At 38.3% G+C, this 21,668-nt stretch overlaps 1 protein-coding gene across 4 annotated transcripts in view; it reads right to left on the bottom strand.

Moving 5' to 3' along the window:
* The window catches only part of LOC149833811 (amidase 1-like), a 50,127-nt gene that overhangs the window by 16,686 nt on the left and 11,773 nt on the right, over nt 1-21,668 (bottom strand). For 3 of the 4 annotated variants that reach the window (XM_090011036.1, XM_090011038.1, XM_090011037.1), the window contains 2 exons: nt 13,941-14,117; nt 13,280-13,424 (listed from right to left, as the gene is read on the bottom strand). In XM_090011036.1, the coding sequence (XP_089867162.1) occupies nt 13,280-13,424; nt 13,941-14,117 (322 nt within the window). The remainder of the gene's footprint in view (nt 1-13,279; nt 13,425-13,940; nt 14,118-21,668) is intronic. The other variant, XM_090011039.1, reaches the window with a different exon arrangement.

The following is a 21,668-nucleotide window of genomic DNA, read 5'->3' on the forward strand; positions in this document are numbered from 1 at the left end:
TGTATTAATTAATTTAGGATTTATTTCTTGCTATACTTGTAATAACCGCAAATTTTATGCAGTACATAGAAATTATATATATATATATATATATATATATATATATATTTTTTTTTTTTTTAATTAACGTGAATTGGGCCTAAGATCCGTTACACGGATCCAAAAGAAAGATATATGTGTGTATTAAAGTATTTATATAATAGTAATACTAAATAAATAAATAACTAATAATTATTATTATAAACTTTTCAAATCCACCGTTGGACCCAAGTGGATCCAACCCATGGATCCACTGTTATTCACACGACCCGGATCCAAATCGCGATCGGATCTAGCATCACGGGTCGTGGTTCGGACCCGGACCCGGACCACACCCTGTAAAACTTTAATACAGGGAGGGATTAAAAGGGGGCAACCCGATATGGTTTGCCCGATAAGCATAAGAAAGGGGAAAACCCCCTTCCCCGATATATCGAGTGTTAGGGTTCAGTTGAACCCTAACACGTCAAGAGATGGGGAGGTGGGGGAGCACACCGCAGCCGCCTGGAAGGGGTAGGGTTTCCTTCCTTTTCGGGAGGCCACCCTCCTACAAAGGGGGACCCCCGAACCCCTCTTCCTCCCTCTCTCGCTATCTCTTTTCCCTCTCTCACTCTCCTCGGCGCCCCCCCCCCCCCCATCTTTCGGAACGCCCTCCGAGCTCCGGCCTGCAGCTCGAAGCCCTTGCCAGGAGAAGCCGACCTCTCCTCTACTGGTGGCGCTGTCAAAGTCGACCTTCCCGCGTGGTTGCCGCAACCCCTTCGGCGGAAAATGGTAGGTTGTTGTTTCTTTTCGGGTATGTTATGGATCGAGCATGAGGTGAGGGTTGTCGGGACACCCTAATCTCGAAAAAAAAAGGGGGAAGGAAAACCTCCAATTTGGGGTCGTCTATCAACCCCAAATCTAAGATTTGGGGGTTTCAGATTATTATGAAAAAAAGAAAGGGAGAAAATAAATTTTGTTACCGTGTGTACAGTCCGAGAACTATTGTAATCTTATTTGTTGAACATGTTACAATCTTGCCTAAATAACCGATAACGAGTATGCAAATTTGTTGTTCTGAATATAAAATTCTTCTTAGAATCTCAAACAAGATTAAGTCTATAAGTTAATATGTTTTATGGGTATAAGCAGGGTCGGCATGTGGAAAAGAGACTCTTATGCATTGTAGAGAAGTCATGATCTGATCCTGTCCTCAATTTTCTTGAAATTCATGGGTTATACCTGTGTATGTCTCTTTGGATTTCATGATTCAGTTTTGTTCTCCTTATTGAAATTTTATGATTTAGGTTGCATACACATTCCTTTGAAATTTCGTATATATGCATTGTAGAGAAGTCATGATCTGATCCTGTCCTCAATTTTCTTGAAATTCATGGGTTATACCTGTGTATGTCTCTTTGGATTTCATGATTCAGTTTTGTTCTCCTTATTGAAATTTTATGATTTAAGTTGCATACACATTCCTCTAAAATTTCGTATATATGTATATATATATACATTCCTATAAATTTTACGATTTAGTCTTGTGTATAACCTTTGGAACTGCATGATTTGGCAGTGGGTATATTCTCTTGAATTTCAGGATTTATTCTGTGCAAATCTTTTGTGTTGAATATAAAATTTTCCGTACCAAAAACTTTTATTTTTCACAGTTTATGGCTTAATCTAAGTAGTTCTTCTTGCATATAGTAATAGTTGCTTAAGTTCATCTATGTTGTTGGTTGAAGGTAAGTGTGATAGATGGACTGTGTGCCAACTAAAGAACCAAAACGATGGAATGTGTAACTTGTATATTAAATTAATATTTAGCCGTATATTAAGCTGCATGCAAATCTGGTGTTCAACTACAGTCACTTGTATATTAAATTGATATTTAGTTGCATATTAAGCTGCATGCAAGTTTGGTGTTCAACTGCATAGTAACTTGTAAATTAAATTGATATTTAGCTGCATATTAAGCTGCATAGTTTATGATGTTCAATTGCATATTCCTTAAAATGTCTCAATGCCCATTACGTGTATATCATCTAGAAGGTTCAAATGGCCATTAAGATGCTTATTCTCCACTGTTCATATGCATGTTAAACTGTATATTTTTCTGAAGTACTATGGTCGGACCCTACATATTTGTTGAAAATATCAAATGCCAAATAAGCTGTATATCTTGTGGAATGTTCAAATGAGAGTGTATTGGGAGAAATGTATATAGTAGTATCACCAAATCTCAAGGACTACACTGCATGCTCAATAAAAGACACCAACAGTGTCTTTGCTTGTTGACAGAGCTTTTAATACATGCCACCCTTTTTAATACATGGAGGCGTTGTGGCAAATTGCTATTAAAGAATAAATGAATAATAATAATGGTGAACGATGATTGGATAACCGAACCTATGGGTCTGTTTGTTGTGGACATATGAATGTCAAGCTAGTGGATTAAGGGTCATGCATAGACCATCGAAGTTATGATGTGAACCCACATGAAAATGAAAATATAATATTGTTGCCCGACTATTTAAAGGCACCGGGGCATTCGTGCTTGACTGGTTTAAAGGCACCGGAACACTCTGAGTGGGTTGTGCAATCAATATGAAAAGAAAAACAGGGATGAATGTGTACCTTGGCAAAATGACTAAGGTTGGGAATTTATTATAATGGTAGTAGGAGGTAGATGGGGAAAACACCCCCATACCTCGAGAAAATAATTAAATGAACAGATTAACCCACTCAGATTCGGGCTTACCTTGGAGAGGGTAGGTGGTACAAAACTCCGGGGACATGTTTAGTGTTTCGAGCTAAAATGACTCGTTGGTCCCCAGTCCTCGAAGTTGGGGGACCTGGACTACCAATATGTCCTAGGTGGTAGCTCTTTGTTCTTCTGCAGAAGTTAGGGATGCATCCTGTTTTGGTTTTGGCCTTTAGGAGTTTCTCTCCGTCACTGGCCGCTCCCTTGGGATTTCAATCACAGTTAGAATGTTCGGGTTAATAAAACAACTTTGAATAATATACCCCCGAACGTTCTCTTCTGTGATGGTTGCCTCGGCCTGTGTGTACCCACGGGATAAGAAAAGATAAACATCAATTAGAACATTTTAGGTACCACAGTGAGTGGAGTTCTAGGGAGACATGTTTATATTCTTCCAGCATGTTCTGAGCTTATGACGAAATGACATCCTGAAATGTGTAGATATGAGATAATCAAATTCATATTGGGATTGCTACATGAATGTTATGCATGACTGTTATTGTTGTTGCAGAATACGTTTTAATTGCTTAATGCCTTACTTGCTTAACTGTTATCTTTGCATAAAATGCTTTAATTGCTTAATTATAACTGCTGCATAATCTGTTTGCCTGCTTAGATATATATTTGTTACTACTGTTACATAGTCTTCTTGTACGATTCTTAATAGGCTGAAAATTCACACACGACAACCACATCACATACTAGATTTATGATATACCTGCATTAAGAGTATAGTTTTCCTACTTAGACGTGGTAGTCTAATTCCTATAATTTTTATCATTTTCAGGCAAAGAGTAGTTCTATGAGCGATGCAGGATGAGGCGCTGACCAAGACTTGATCTATTTGTTCCCTGGCGGTCCTACTTTCTTTCAGATTGGAATTTTTGTTTTGAGACTCATAATGTGAAAACTTTGATGTTGGATTCTATTATCATTGAAATAAAAAAATAAATGGTGTGGTTTGCTTTTACCTTCCTGTATCATTCTGAAATGCTGAACCCTGGAATTATTAGTTGGTTCTGTTTTTTTTTTTTTTTAAATCCTCACAAATCTGGGTTAAACTTTCGGGGCGTTACAGTTATGGTATCAGAGCCTGAGAACAATAAATCAAGGATCACGGTCGTGCTACACCCTGCAAACGCTCTGTAAGTATAAATTCTTTATCAGCCATGATAATTGCATTGTTTTTCTGTATAAGTATAGATATATACATGTAATGATTTTTGGAACACTACAATTCAAAGATAGTAAAACTCTGTGTATTGAAATGGTTATTAGATGTATCGCCGATCCCAAGCTAGTTCGAGCACGGCGAACGAATGGCAGGACTAAAGGTGTTTCGTAATGAAAACTCTCGGTAATCTGGCTCAGACAATGGACACCCAAATGCGCCACCAGGCGGAGTTAGCCGCAACCATAAGTGAAAGGCATAACACCAACACAATCACCTATGAGAAGTTCTTGAAGTTGAACCCGACCACTTTCTCAGGCAAGGTTGATCCTGAACTCGCTGAGAGTTGGATTGCCGAGACAGAACGAGCTTTTCGGGTTCTGTCTGTTCCCGATATTAAGCAAACAGATTTCGGCACCTACCGCTTGACGGAAGATGCACAGAAGTGGTGAGACACAACCCGAACCATCCACTTTGCCGGAATGGATACTATTCCATGGGAAGATTTCAAGCGGGCATTTTTAGAGACGTACTTTCCCCAACATGCTCGTGATCAGAAGCAACGAGAGTTCTTACTTTCTTTCAGATTGGAATTTTTGTTTTGAGACTCATAATGTGAAAACTCTGATGTTGGATTCTATTATCATTGAAATAAAAAAATAAATGGTGTGGTTTGCTTTTACCTTCCTGTATCGTTCTGAAATGCTTAACCCTGGAATTATTAGTTGGTTCCGTTTTTAAAAAAAAAATCCTCACAAATCTGGGTTAAACTTTCGAAGCGTTACAATAGTGACACTGCTCTTTTTGTTAAGAAGACAGGTGACTCCATTGTTATGCTTCTGCTATATGTTGATGATATGATCATCACTGGGAATGACAAAAAGGGGGTAAATGATGTAAAGTCTATGTTAAAAGAAACTTTTGATATGTTTGATCTTGGATACTTGAGATATTTTTTAGGAATTGAAGTGGCTTATTCCGCGCGAGGATACATCATATCTCAAATGAAATTAGCTGCAGAAATTTGTACCAAATCAGGAATATCGGATGAAAAGAAAGTTGAGACTCCCGAAGTTATCAATGCAAAACTGAGACTTGAGGATGGTGTTCTTCTTGAGGATCCAAACCCCTTCCGTCAATTAATTGGAGCACTCACCTATCTATCCATCACACGTCCAGATATAGCTCATGTGGTTCATGCAGCAAGCCAGTTTCAGCATGCACCTACTTCGGTTCATATGGCGGCCGTAATGAGAATTGTGCGATACATCAAAAATACCATCTCCAAGGGACTCTTCTTATCCTCTTCCTCATCTCTTGAGTTAACTGCTTTTACTGATGCTGACTGGGGAGAAAATCCCAATGATTGTATCTCAATTACGGGTCTTTGCATTTTTTTAGGTGAATCTCTCATTTCGTGGACATGCAAGAAGCAGCAGAAGGTCTCACTATCATCTACTGAAGCTGAATATCGGGTCATGGCAATGACAACTATGGAAATCGTATGGCTCAGAAGTCTCCTTGGTGACATGGGCGTCCTCATTTTCACTCCCACCAAGCTCTGCTGTGATAACAAAAGTGCGATATAAATTGCAAGCAATCATACTTTTCATGAGCGTACCAAGCATATCGAAATGGATTGCCATTATGTTCGAGACGAATATCTCAGAGGAACTATCACATTACCATATGTTACTTCAAAATATCAACTGGCTGACTTCTTCACCAAGGTGCTCCCAACTCCACGATTTATGTTTCTTCTTAGCAAACTTTCGGTCTTCTCCCCGTAAAGTTTGAGGGGGCATGTTAAATTATGTATATATTAATATATATATACATATACTTATATATATATATATATACATATACTTATATATATATATATACATTCGTATATATATAAGTATATATATACATATATGTATATATACATAATTTATTTTCTTTTTCTGTACAACCAAAAACCCGATAGGGGTGGTTTGGTAATTTACCATGTATTTTTTCCTTTTTGTATTTTTCCTTTTTCTTTCTTTTTCCCTTTTTTCTTTTCCTTTTTTTATTTTCTTATTTTTCTTTTTTAGGACCATAAGGGGCCCCACCCATCTAGTCGTTGGGGCCCCAACGATCATATTTATGACCGTTGGGGCTCCCAACGACTAGAAGGGAGCCCCCCTTTATGGTCTCCTTTTTAGCTCTCCTCCTCTATAAATATTTATAGACCGTTGGAGGGGCTCCAACGACTATGTGGAGCCCCTTCCAAGGCCTCCTAAATGCCCTATAAATATGGGCAGCTCCTCTTGTATTTTCTTAAGGGTTTTGGGATTATAGCCCAACCTTTTATTTGTTTATGAATCTTATGAGTGCATTTGCACATTTGTGATTCCGTGTGTTGTGCTTGTTGTGCACAAGTGTTCCAAGTGTTCTTGGTGTGTGTATGTTCACACATTTATTCTCAAGGATATTGTGCTATCGATTATAGTATCTTGTTGAAGATATTTTTACATGGTATCAGAGCCTCGTTGAAGAAGAAGAATTGTGATTCGCTGTCACTTGCATTCCTCAAAAAGCGTGCCTTCAAGCTTTTTGAAATCAAAGTGGATCATCTTCTTCGGGCAATATTTTAGGAGCTTCTTTTGTCAAGAAAGACGCAAAAAATATTTGAGGTACGTATTATTTCTTGTCTTCTTTCCTCTCTAATGGGCGAAAAAGACTCCCATTTCTCTCTTGGGTTTAAGCTTAATGGCTCAAACTATCATGTTTGGGCCGGTAATATGGAAGCCCATATTAAAGGAAATGGGCTTTGGGGTTACATTCATGGATCCATACCGGAACCGGAACCCAAAATCACCGTCATTGAAGGAGGGGATATTAAGATCCTTGAAGGGGATGAAAGACAAAAGGCTCTTGAAGAGTATTCTAAAAAACATGATGATTGGGATATGAAGAACTTCAAGATCTTATCTTGGATTTTCTCATCCGTTGAGACCAAGATAAATGCCAATATCATCAAATTTAAAAAAGCTTTTGAAGCTTGAGTGTATCTTGAGAAAATGTACACTTCAAGAGATCTATCCCACAAGTATTTTCTCCAAAAGAAGGCTTTGACCCTCCAACCAAATGGAATGACCATTCGGGAGTACTTTGCCGAATTATCTTCTATTTGGGACGAGCTCGCAATTCTTGAACCAAAATGGAGTGGAGAAGCAATCGAATTAAGGCACAAACAACTTGAGGAAGACCGGTTCTTCAATTTTCTAAATGGCCTTAGACCCGAATTTGAACAAGTTCGGTCCTCTCTTCTCTCCGCTTTCACATCACCCTCACTTGAAGATGTTATCACCAAGCTAAGTGGTGAAGAAACCCGTATGGAGATTAGCAAGAATAATTCTAGCATTCTTGTTACCTCTTCTACTCAAGAAGATGGTGAAATGGTTAATGCCGTGTCAAGACCGGGGAATAACATGAAGACCTATAGACCTCCTCATTTCAAGAACCAAGGTCAAGGAGGAAATGATCGGTATGGCAAAAGAGACTATAGCAAATTGAATTGCTACTTTTGTAAAGAACCCGGACATATCAAACCTATGTGTCCTAAATTGAAGAAATTGATTGCAACGGCTATGGCATCCCAAGCAGAAGAACGACCTTCATCATCAAGTGAGTCTCTTTCCCTTCAACAAATCGTAGAGGCATTACAACCTCTTCTCAAGGGAGGCACTTCCAGAGCCGCTATGTCATCATCTTCCCCCGGTAAGACATCTTGGCTTTTAGATTCCGGGGCATCCTTTCACATGACCCTTAGCTCTTGCTCTCTTTCAAATTTGTCTAAATTTTTTTTTCCATCCTTTGTCTCAACCGCGGACGGAACATCTCTTGAGATTAAAGGAATAGGTAATTTTGAAAGACAAGACTTCTTTGTTCCAAAAATTCGTTTTATCCCAAAACTTAATTTAAATCTTCTTTCCATCTCCCAACTCTCGGACCATGGTTGCGATATAAAATTCTCTTCTAATAAATGTTGGATACAGGATCGCCAGTCCGGGAGATTGATCGGGGAAGGCTCTAGAAGAGGAGACGTCTACTACGTAGATTTTCTTCAAGTTCCCAAGAGTCAATTTTGCAACACCATCCAAAACAAAGATATTCATGTATGGCATAAGAGATTGGGTCATCCCAATATTGTTAAAATCTCCTATCTGCCTTTTGTTAAACATCTTTGTAAAAGTGATTTTCTATGTAATGAATGTATTCTTGGGAAAATGAAATGTTTGCCTTTTCCTCAAAGATCCATGTTTACGACAAAACCATTTGAAATTGTCCGTTCCGATGTATAGGGCCCGGCTCCTGCAATGTCAAAAGGAGGATTTTCATATTATGTGATTTTTGTGGATGACTACACTAGGTTTTGTTGGATTTATTTTCTTAAACATAAACATGAAGTTTTCTCAACTTTTAAAAGTTTTCACATGATGATTTCAAATCAATTCAATGGATGCCTAAAAAACTTTAGGTCTGACTCTGGAAGAGAATACCTCTCAAATGAATTCAAAAGTTATCTTGAAAATTTTGGTATTCTTCACCAAAAATCTTGTCCGAAAACCCCTCAACAAAATGGGTTAGCCGAACGAAAGCACAGGCACATCATTGAAACAACTAGGACTTTACTCATTTCACAAAACATTCTAAAGAATCTCTGGGCTGAGGCAGCCCTTACCTCTGTATATCTCATAAACAGACTTCCATCGAAAAATTTAAACAAAATTTCTCCCTTTGAAAAACTATACGATAAGGAACCTGATTATAGCAGGTTAAGGGTCTTTGGGTGTAAATGTTTTGTTCTTACTGATAAGAATGACAAACTTTCTCCTAAAGCCATTCCTTGTGCCTTTCTTGGCTATTCTGAAACCCAAAAGGGTTTTCGTTGTTATGATGTCAAAAGTGATAAACTGTATGTTTCCAGAAATGTGAGTTTTTTGGAAAATCTTAGTGTATTCGAACGTTGTGACCCTCATAATGAAAATGTGGATTACTACTTTTTATTTGATTTACTGAATAAAGACAATGATACTAGTGATGATGAGTCAGATCAAAGTAACCCAAATGAATTTGAAACTGAGGAAAACATCTCCTTGCTTCCTTCATCACATCAACATATTGATGAAGAATTACCTAGAGACCCTATCACCTATACTCATAGAGATCGAAACAACTTTAGGAGTGCTCTTGACAGATATGATGATGCTAGTCCCAGTGCCTCTCAGAATGAAGTGATCCCTCGTAGAACCGAAAGAAGTAGAAGGCCTCCTTCTAGGTTCATTTCCTATGACTCTTTTTCACCAAGATATAGAGTCTGCCTTAGTGCCATCCACTCCTATATAGAACCTAGAAATTTTGAAGAAGCACGTAAGTGCCCTGAATGGATTAGTGCAATGGACAATGAACTTGAGGCTCTGAGAAGAGCCAAAACTTGGGAGTTTCAAAATCTTCCTAAAGATAAGAAAACAATAGGGTGCATATGGGTTTTCAAAGTAAAAACTAAAAGTGATGGATCCCTTGAAAGGTATAAAGCTCGTTTGGTTGCGAAAGGATATAGTCAAGAATATGGTATTGACTATGAAGAAACTTTTGCTCCTGTAGCTCGTATGGTCACTGTCCGATGTCTTATAACTGTTGCTTCTATCAACAAATAGAACATCTATCAAATGGATGTTAAAAATGCATTTTTAAATGGCGATTTAAGCGAAGAAGTTTATACGGATGCTCCACCTGGAATGGAGACTCCTAAGGGAAAGGTGCTTCGTCTTGAAAAGGCACTTTATGGTCTAAAACAAGCCCCCAAGGTTTGGTATGATAGGTTTAACTCTGTAATGATTGAAAATGGATTTTCCTCTTGCTTTACTGACACTGCTCTATTTGTTAGAAAAACCAATGCAGGGATTATAATTTTACTATTATATGTTGATGACATACTCATCACCGGGAGTGACTCTAACGGAGTTAAGAGTATAAAATCTATCTTAAAAGATAAATTTGAAATGTCTGATTTAGGTTTTCTAACTTATTTTTTGGGGATTAAAGTAGCATACTCTCTTAGAGGATATTTCTTATCTCAAACTAAGCTTGCTTCTGAGATCATTGACAGGTCAGGTATTACAGATGAGAAGCTTTGTGAAACTCCTGCGGTAGTAGGGGCAAAAATGAAAATTGATGATGGGGTTCCCCTCTTGGATCCTACACCCTACAGACAGCTTGTAGGATCATTGATGTATCTGAGTATTACCAGACCAGATATATCCCATACAGTCCATACTGCAAGTCAGTTTCAGTATGCGCCTACATCAGTTCACATGAGTGCCATCTTACGAGTCGTAAGATACATAAAGGGTACTCTAAATAAGGGAGTTTTTTTGTCCTCTTCTTCCGACTTAAAATTAATTGCTTATACTGACTCTGATTGGGGAGGTGACTCAAATAACCGTCACTCCACCACTGGTTTTTGTGTATTCTTAGGAGACTCACTGATTTCGTGGAGATGCAAGAAGCAACAAAAGGTGTCGCTCTCCTCAACCGAAGCTGAATATCGTGCTATGGCAACTACCACCATGGAGATTGTTTGGATTCATCAATTGCTAGAAGACATGGGGATCACAATAGAAGGGCCCACTAAGCTATGTTGTGACAACAAGAGTGCAATCTACATTGCGAAAAATCACACCTTTCATGAGCGGACTAAGCACATCGAAATGGACTGTCACTATGTTCGTGAAGCATATCTCAGAGGAGTCATTGATCTTCCTTATGTCACGTCCGAATATCAGTTGGCAGACTTCTTTACTAAAGCCTTGTGCGCTCCGCGGTTCAACTTCCTTCTTGGCAAACTATTGATCATCTTGCCCTAAGTTTGAGGGGGGGTGTTAAATTATGTAAATCAATCTTGTAATTTCGTATTTATATTTTATATATATAAGGTGATACATATACATATATCATATATATGTATATGTATCTACCTATAATATATATTGCTAAGGGTAGTTTAGGCATTTTACACATATTCATTTTCATGAATATGTTTTGTATTTTTTCCTTTTCTTTTTCTTTATTTCTTTTTCTTTATTTCTTTTTCTTTAATTAATGCAACTTGTACTTGCCTTGGGAGGGGCCCAACCCACTAGTCATTGGACCCCTCCAACGGTCACATTTGTGACCGTTGGAGGGGCTCCAACGACTATGTGGAGCCCCTTCCAAGGCCTCCTAAATGCCCTATAAATATGAGCAGCTCCTCTTGTATTTTCTTAAGGGTTTTGGGATTATAGCCCAACCTTTTATTTGTTTATGAATCTTATGAGTGCATTTGCACATTTGTGATTCCGTGTGTTGTGCTTGTTATGCACAAGTGTTCCAAGTGTTCTTGGTGTGTGTATGTTCACACATTTATTCTCAAGGATATTGTGCTATCGATTATAGTATCTTGTTGAACATATTTTTACATTATCTGTTCTCTTAATTGTTATATGTTTTGTGGATGGGTGATGGTTAATTTTTAATGCATGTTAAATGCCCTTTTTACTTGAATTGTAATTCATGTTGTTTTATGCCTAATGGATGCACCATGTTGTATCAATTATGTAATTGTCATAAATGCATTCCTGTGAATTATTGCATGAATTCGTATCTGTGGTTATGAGATATTTAAATGTTGCTAACGATGTTACCTACCAATTAGATTTTGATAAATTGTTGAATGTCGTAGTGTAGTCCTTTGCTTATCTTTGTATATGCTGAAAATCACACTCGACACCCACACCACATACTTGACACATGATATACCTGCAAGAAAAATTATAATAATTCATACTTAGACAGGTGTAGTATAATTCCTATAAATTTATCATTTTTCAGGTGAAGGGTAGAGTTTATGAGCGACTGCGGGATGAGGCATCGGATCGAGATTTTGGATTTACTGTTCCAGGGATAGTTCGAGAAACTCTGATGTTAATTTTCATTTATATTGAAATGAAATAAATGATTTTGGATTGCTCTCCACTGTAATGTTCCGGAATGCTTAAGCTTATGGTAGTACTTGTTTCGGCTGTATTGAAAAAAAAATCCTCAAAAATCTGGGTTAAGATTTCGGAGCGTTACATCAGTTCACCTCAAAGAAACTGAAGGAATGACCCCAAGAGTGATTCAAATATTATTGTCAAAAAAAGCTTGGACGTTTAAAAATACACCACTTACAACAGAATTTTACAAACTTTAACATTACTATAATATTCATAAGAAAGGAGGTCCAGGTTCAAGAAATCTAAGCTATGGATGAGTTTACATGGTATGTCAAATAAAACCAAAAAGATGAATGAAGTCAGGATAGAAGGCTAAGGGAAATTATAGGAATTTTAGGAAAATGATCATGTTTGAAGCAAAATGAAAATGAGTAGGAAAGATGATGCCTGCCAAAAAAGACAATAATTTTGAGAAACCTAGATATGTCAACCAAGATATTCTAGTGGATGTTAGATCGCTAACTCATTCATTTTTGCTCCAATAGGACTTTTCAGTGTATCCATAATTAAATGGTAATGGGTACCTACAAATTTTGTGTTGCAGTCAAGTGCAAAAATGGGTGCAAATACTTGTTTGAGAACCTCATGTTGTTATGCCCTGCATTCAATGAAAAAGAATACTTTTTACCATAAAAAAGGCGAACTCCTTCATGGAATCCACGGGATTTGAGTCCCTTATGTGCTATAGGTTTATAGAACAAAACAGAAAAAGCTAGATTCTTACAAATGAAACTTCACTTCAAACTCTAAATCAAATGCAATTGCCTTTTCTCTTCAGAATATTTACTTTAAATAGTGTCGGTGTGCAAAAAAGAATGAAGGTTTCAAACAATTACATGACAACATACATCGTGGCATCTGAACCAGAGTTGTCAGTTGAGGAAGCGGGAGCGGGAAGCGAGGCACTTTCAAAAATGTAGGAAGTGGGGAGAACCGTCTCGGAAGCTACCTAGGAAGCGAACCGGAAGCGACCTAGGAAGCGAACCGGAAGCGAGGGGGAAGCGAAAAAAATGAAAAAAATGGGGAAGCGTGGGGGAAGCGCGCTTCCCATTTACGCACTTCCCATAAAAGGGAAGCGCGCTTCCCAAAAAAGGGGATGCTTCCCCACGCGTTTCGGAAGCGCGACGTTTCGCGCTTCCGAAGCGCGTATCGGGGAAGTGTGCTTCCCCATTACCCTAGGCGCTTCCGGTAACTCTGATCTGAACACACCATATAGATGCAAAGCATAGAAAATGTGCATATACAAAATATTCACACCTTTGAAGCAACCGCATGGCATTTGAAAGTGCATGCAAGGATGGAATCATGCATACTTCATCTTGACAATGTTTCTCCTCAAACACTTTCAAGCTTGGGATGTTAAGATTGATATACTCTCCAATGTTTATATGGTCTACCTGACCTGTAACACAGAGGTAATCAGAATAGCATTTATAATACAACCTAATTAAATGGCAATGGAGCATCTTCATTTATAATCAAACTAGAGATGGGATGAAAATGGATTGGGTTTGGTTGGACCTCCCATTGGAGTTCAACACTTATTTAAGATAAGATCCAAAAGTATATCTGGATCAGATTTGGTTGCATATATGGATTATTTTTGGATCCAGATTATTTGAATTGGATCTATGTCTTGATTTGGATCTAATCCCATTGATTGCAGTTTTTACATGTAAAAAAGATCTTGATTTTAGACTTTTTTTACTGGATCCAGTATCATACGTATTTTGGATCTGGAGTCCATCTTACATCACCAGATCTTTTTCGGACCTATGCCTGAATTAGGATTTAGTGCAAAAAAAATTGAATACAGATTCAGAATGAAGCATGATCCAACCCATATGCAACCAATTTGCACCCCTGTCTAGAAATGACCAACAGCTAAGAGAAATGATGATAAAAGGAGGAGACTTACAACCAAATTTCTCAGCCACCTCAGTAACAGAATTGGTAACTTGATCACATGGAAAGCTCAGAAGTTGGAAAGAGTCATCAGCGATCAAAACATGATGAGGTAAGTGTTCTGCCTCAGATTGTTGCAATAGCACTTGTCCCACTTTACTCAAAATTGATGGATTCCTAGCAAACCATCCTTCATAGCACATCAATAACTAAACAATATATTCTGACAAGCTTCACAACAGCAGTTGCATATTAACAATGAAAAGTAATAAAAATCTGTTCTTTGCATGCATGAAAGTTCTATTTATGCCTTTCATCTCTTTGCACAACTTGGCATAACAGTTTGTCTAAATAATATTATCATCAGATAAAGTGTTGTTATTCTCATTTTTGTCTTGCATGATCGTACTCATCCATTCATATTTCAAATGATGGATATCTCCAGAATGAAACAGAAATTCAGTTGAGTCAAGAAAGAGTAACATAACCAAATTCAAGTTAATGTGCTCAAGGTCATATGTTAAAGCCAATGAAGTTATCCATTTCACCAATCATATTTCCTTACGTGTAACTTATGGATGTCAAGTTGACTGAAAAAAAAGGAAGAGAAGCTCAGATCAGATGCACGCGAGGCTTGCATAAAATGAGCAATACCAAGTATATGCAGATCTAGTGGGAAATTCTTAGAGAAGTCTTTATTGTTCTTTAGTTTCCATCTCACTTGGGTGAATAAAATTATGGTTTGTGTATCCACTCCATTTTGCATTATAATTATTAATGGTCGGCCAAGAATTACTTTCAACAGTTCGAGAGGCTTAAGACAAGGGGAATCCAATATCCCCGTCAAGGTTGTAAGTAGCGTATTGTTACCCATATCGGTCGACCCAATAGTAACATTGTATCGTATCATATTGTATTGTAAATGTATCATAAATTTTAAATAAAAAAATCCAAAAAATCAAGAAAAATCATAAAAAAATCATATCACATGAAATAATAATGAATTGCACAAACTAAATATATAAAATCACATTATGAAGCATTTATGTCTCTATTACATACCACAAGAGTCATTCTTTCATATTACATAAACAAAAGCATCTAACAAGAACAAGTTTTTTAATAAAACATGAATACATGATACAGCGATAATCATAATCATCTTCATTATCTTCTTTCTCTTATCCTTCTTCGACATCCACATCGTCCCCAAGATACATGGGGTCTTCATCATCTACCTATTGTGATCCTTCCATTTTAATCCATTGAATGTCCTCTTCGTTCATAAGAGTCTTTGCTTCTTCTTAAACTCATGCATCCAATTCATCAAAATGTTCCAAAGTGAAGGGATCGAATTGCTCTTTGTGCCTCCTTGCTAATAACTTTTTTATTTGCCTAAAAAGATTACAACAACTACGCCTTCATCCCAAAACAATTGGGGTCGCCGATATGAATTTGGTTCATATTCATAGGGTATGACTAAGTTTTTATGCTGGTTGTCACTCGCCTACCGCAACCCTCCTTTGCCTAAAAAGATTACATGAAAAAAATAAAATTAGTTGATTTTTAAATGAAAATAACAAATAAACTTTATAATTTTATATATCTTTGCCTCAGTCATAAGTTGTAGCGAACGTAGAGGAGGTCATTGAGACTTTTGTGCTCTAATCTTTTTCTTCTTTTGGTATGGATTTGCTCGAAGATGCTCGAGTTTCTCTCGCATCCACTTGCATTACATGTTTGGCTTATAATGCAAATGGCAAAAGCTCTTAGATTTGGAACATCACTTTCAAACCTGCCACACCACAAATCTGAAAAAAAAAAATGAGTTTGAAAACAATAACATATATAAAATCATACAAAACATCATAACTAAATAACAATTTGAAATTGAAATTAAAATTAAAATAGACAAAATAAATTACCTAGACGCATTGTGGCACGGTTTCGCACTACTGTAGGTCTCCCCATATCATACAATGCATTATCATATGTTTTCATTTCCTTATGAATTTGATCTTGAATGCTATAATCACGGTTCAGCTTTTCAATGCAATTCAAAAGTCTTTTGTTGCCTTCCCTATTCATTTTAAAAATAGGGGAGTATGTAAATGCAAGATTTAAATAGTACGTTGCAGCATGACGAGGTTGATGAAGGTGCCCAATCCACCTATGATCAATGATGTTCCATATTGGTATGTAGAATTTTTTTCCCTTCAAATTATCTCTAATGGCCTCTTTTGCCTTATCCATGACCTCGTAGAGATAACCCATAATTGGTATGTCTTCACTATCAACCAATCAAAGCACTTTCACTAAAGGTATAGTTATTCTAAATAACTTCACGCATGAATCCCAGAATTAACTTTTGAATAAAATATCTACAATTTCTATAGGTTTTCTTTTTTTATGCATGGAGATATGCATTTCACTCATCTGATGAAATATTTTTTTAGTACAACTTTGTTCTTTATTAAACTTTGCACTGTCAAAAAAAATCGTAGCAAATCTAGTAACTACACTACGAATCAACTCAGCACCACTAGTTTACTTTCTCATTAAGCTCAAAACTCACGCATGATTGTAAATAAATTTAGTAATTTCTTGGCAACATTCAACTATCTGATGTACCTCATCCATGATGTCAATGTCCTTATTCCTTAAGCATGAGGTCTATGCAATGGGCAACACACATGGTCCAAAACAAGACCCAAATTTTTTTGTCAATTCTTTACCTATTGCCCTATAATTTGTTGCATTATCAATAATGAACTTTATAATGTTTTGAGGTTGAACCTCTTCCACAACCTGGTCAAAAACCCTTAACAATATATCTGATGTCTTGGGTGTATCAGCCAAATCAATTGATTTCAAAAACATGGTTCCTTTGAGGCAATAGACAAAAAAATTTATCAAAGTCCTTAACTTTCTATTTGTCCACCCATCTGCCATGATGCTACACCCAATCTCTCTTCATGATTGTTTCATCTCATCATAATAAGCCTTCACTTTATTTACATTAGCATCTAAAATCTTTCCTCTTAAAGCATGATATGAAGGCATTGTGTATCCAGGCCCAATACTGGTTATGGCATCTATCATGACTTGAAAATGAAAGAAATTTGCTACATTGAAAGGAATGCTGGCATCATAAAACCATCTACCAACCATGACATCTACCTACTCGACTAACTCTTGAGGAGTCATAGCAGTACGAATGTCGGGTTGTGCCCCAGGAATAGTCCTAAGAGGAAAAAAGTTCCTAATAGAGTCTCTATCTATACCTCCTAGTCCTCCTCTCGAAAAACTCCCTCTTGCTCCTTTTTTTCTCCTCTTCCTTTTGTGCTCGCGACACTATTATTGGCACCAGCCACACCTTTTGTCTTCGCTGCAGAATTTCCTACTTCTGATCTTAGGATATGGGTTATAGGATCAGAAGTAGGGAACTCATCTTTGTAATACACATCCTCTCAGGGCTCCGAGAGCTCTGCATACCCCATTTCTGCCTTATTCATCTCTTTTTTTTGTCTTTTTCCTCTCAGATCATCAAGTAATTGTTGGTATTGTCATTTAACATGCATGCTTGCACATTATGATGTGTCCCGGCTAAATGATTTCTTAAGAGATAGATACCACCCGAAAAACTATTTTGATAATAGTTGCATTTGATTCTTAATCGGTTTACACTCAGTACTTAAGTGCACCATTGCCATGCCGAATCTTCTGATGTCATCTTCCTCAAAAAACACTAAGCAAAGAATAGTGATTTTTTACCTTAACCCACTTTCTTGAATGGAAATGTACTCTTACTTGAGAAAATCATAAAAGCCCTCTCCCTTGCTAATGAATCGGCCCCCAAATCGATCTCAAGGAACCAAAGGTGTGTGGGTTCCCTTCCAAGAGCCTCTACACATGTAAAAGTCAACCCTGCACTGTATTGTTGCCGAGTTCTTTGAAGGCCTATGTTTCTGCGTGCTCAAGTTATCGCTAGTTGTGAATCTGGATGGTGAGTTTATCTCAGATTCTATTTTGTTGGTAGATTTCAGAAGATGAATGTTAGCAGCCCTCCTGTGTGTGTAGATCTGTTCCCTGCTGTGACGTGATCTGTTTGGCTGGAAAGTATGTGCTGTGAAAGCAGCATGTTAACTTATTGCAGAATTTTTTTTTAAGCAGCAGGCATGATTCCCTGCAGTGTGGGAAAATATTTTGTTTGTGGGAATTTTTTTTGCCGAGGGATTCTGTGTTGAGTTCTGCTACTGGTTGTCTTAGTTGCTGATGCGTGATGATAACACACGCTATTCCTTGTGTCACTTGAAGCTTGTCCAGATTTTATCTCTGGTGTGGAAAACTGTGTAGTCGCGGAAAACTGATGTGTGATAGTCTGAAAACCAGACACAACTTTATCGTGTTGGATGTATGATCTTGATTTGCAACAAATAGCCATCCGCGGTTGAGGTGGAAGGTGCTGGTCAAGGTTCTTTAAAAATTTTAAGTTTGGATCTGAATAGTAGCAAGTCGTTTTTCTCATATTTCATTGGTGAAATCAAAACTTGATATAGTCGGGTTCGTAGTTGATTGTGGGTGTGCGCATGTGGTTGCTCCTTGATTTTGTGAATCTAGCCAATTGTTTATATTATGGCTCACGTGGTTAAATCAAATGCAGATTCCTCCAATGATTATGTAACACTTAGCAGGGTTGAATATGACGAGCTTCTTGCTTTACGATCATCCACTTCGAAGTCTTCGGTTGCGGAGGTTGTGTGCTCGGCAGGTGATGGCCTATCTGGTCAAGGTGATAGGTGGATCATTGATTCTGGAGCCTCTGGTCACTTGTGCGAAAATTCGAGTAATTTTTTGGGTTTAAAACCTGTGACTGGTCAAAAAGGGGTACGTCTTGCTGATGGTAGTTCTTCCCCAATTGTAGGGCAGGGAAGCATGTCTATTACTCCTACTCTTCAATTGTCGCATGTTCTTCATGCTCCTTCGTTTCCACAGAATTTACTATCCGTCAGTCGAATGACAAAAGATTTGAATTGTAGAGTGATTTTTTATCCTATGGAGTGCACCTTTCAGGACTTGCTGACGGGGAGAAAGATTGGTGGCGGCTATGAGGAAGGTGGTCTGTATTACCTACACCAACCAGAAGTTTCAGCCTATTCTGCTGGTACATCATCCTCAAGTCCTCTATTGTGGCATCATCGTTTGGGTCACCTTCCAGTGACAAAACTTCGTCGTGTCATTCCTCATATACCTCCCTAAGTTTCTTTTCAGTGTGAAACATGTCAATTGGGAAAACATTGTCGAAGCTCTTTCCCCACTAGTCAGAGTCCGTCAAGTCAAGGATTGTTTGATCTTCTTCATGTCGATGTGTGGGGTCCGAGTAGGATTCCAAATAGGTCTCAGTGTCGTTATTATCTAGTTATTGTTGATGACTTCTCAAGGTTATCGTGGGTGTTCCTGTTAAAAGATCGGTCTCAAGGTCCTGTCATTCTTAAATCTTTAATTGCCGAGATAAAAACTCAATTTGATATATGTGTTAAAATTGTTCGCACTGATAATGCTCTTGAGTTCAAATCCAAAGACTTACTTCAATTCTATTCTGGTAATGGGATTCAACCTCAATTTACATGCCCCCATACCTCCCAGCAAAATGGGGTGGCTGAGAGGAAACATAGACAAATCCTTAATGTTGCTCGGTGCCTTATGATTCAATTCAATATGCCTGCTTCATACTGGGGCGATGCGGTTCAGACAGCTGGTTTTCAGATAAAGCGTATGCCGTCAAGCTCTGTAGAAGACCAGATCCCTATTCAAATTCTCCATCCAGAGGCTCCTCTCTTCCCTATCCCCCCTAAAGTGTTTGGATGTGTGTGTTTTGTGCATAAGCTGGGTCCGGATCGAGATAAACTTGTTGCGCAGTTTATTAAATGTGTTTTCCTTGGGTATCCTAAGAACCAAAAAGGATATCGTTGCTACGACCCTATATCTCATAAAGAGTATGTTAGTGCGGACGTTACCTTCTTTGAGTCTATTCCTTATTTTTCAAGTACTACTCCCAGACTACAGGAGAGCCTTGGTGATATCCTTCCTCTGTCGATTCCTCCATTTCCGTTAGAGTCGCTTCCTCCTCAGTCCTTGGTTCCAGTGTCAAGTGTGTCTCGCTTCTGAAACCCTCCCATAGTATACACGCACAGGGTACCTCCTACCTCCATGCCGTCATCACCTCCTTCTCCTCAGGTAAGTATTTCTGAGCAAATTGTTGCCCCTACATCTGATGTTGATCTTCCCATTCCTCTGCGCAAGGGAAAGAGACAGTGCACTCTTTACCCCATCACGCAATTTGTATCAGAAGCTAATCTTGGGGCTTCTATGAAGAATTTTATTTCTGCTCTGTCTGCCTCTTCTGTTCCGCTTCATCACAGTCAAGCTCTAGTCGACTCCAACTGGATGCAGGCTATGCGTGATGAGATGGATGCCCTATGGTCTCGAGGCACTTGGGACTTGGATGATCCTCTCACAGATGCAGATATTGTAGGCTGCAAATGGGTATATAGCATTAAGTATAACTCGGATGGGTCGATTGAACGGTACAAAGCCCGGTTGGTTGCAAAAGGCTACACTCAGACTTATGGGGTTGACTTTTTTGAAACTTTCTCCCCAGTTGCTTGTCTTGGCACTATTCGTCTCGTTCTTTCTGTTGTTGTGCACCATGAATGGCCCTTGTTTCAGTTGGATGTCAAGAATGCCTTTTTGTATGGGGATTTGCATGAAACTGTCTACATGCAACAACCTCCAGGGTTCGAGGTTCAGGGGGGAGTGTCAGAAGGTGTGCAAGTTGAAGAAGGCTATTTATGGCCTGAAGCAGAGTCCGCGGGCATGGTTTCACAAATTATTTGAGGTAATGTCGAGCTTTGGATTTGTCAGGTCAGCTTCAGATCATTCCTTGTTTATCAAGAAAACCAATACTGGAATTGTTGTTATGGTGGTATATGTCGATGACATCATATTAACAGGGAGCAGTGCCCAAGATATTTCTGCAACAAAAGATCATCTTCAGAAGCACTTTGTTACTAAAGATCTTGGTCACCTTCGATATTTTCTGGGTATCGAGGTTGCAAGAAACAAAGAGGGCTTAGTGTTGTCTCAAAGAAAGTATGTGTTGGACTTATTAAAAGAGAGTGGAATACTAGGAGCTAAGCCAGCTAATATTCTAATGGATCCCAAAACTCACGTGTTCGATGAGAAGTCTGACTATGTGGATAGTGCCAGCTTTAGATCCTTGGTGGGTAAGTTGCTATATGTGACTGTTACTAGACCTGACATTTCATTAGCCGTGAGTAAAATCAGTTAGTTCATGGACAAACCTACAAAAGTTCACTGGGATGCAGCTATGATGGTTCTTCGGTATTTAAAGTCATCTCCTGGTAAAGGTCTGTTGTTTAAACGAAATCCATCGTTGGATGTGGTTGCCTACACTGACGCAGATTACGCAGGATCTGTCGAAGATAGGAAGTCAACATCTGGATTTTGTGTGTTTGTGGGAGGAAATCTTGTTACCTGGAGGAGTAAGAAACAAACCGTTGTAGCCAAGTCGAGTGCTGAATCTGAATACCGAGCAATGGCCCAGACTGCAGCTGAGATTATGTGGGTAAAATCAGTCTTGACCGAGCTTCAGGAGAAAGTATCCCTTCCTATGTTGATGATGTGTGACAATAGGGATGCTACATATATTGCCAACAAC

The sequence above is a fragment of the Nuphar pumila genome, chromosome 6, assembly GCF_984573655.1.
Source record: "Nuphar pumila chromosome 6, dmNupPumi1.hap1.1, whole genome shotgun sequence".
NCBI lineage: Eukaryota > Viridiplantae > Streptophyta > Magnoliopsida > Nymphaeales > Nymphaeaceae > Nuphar > Nuphar pumila.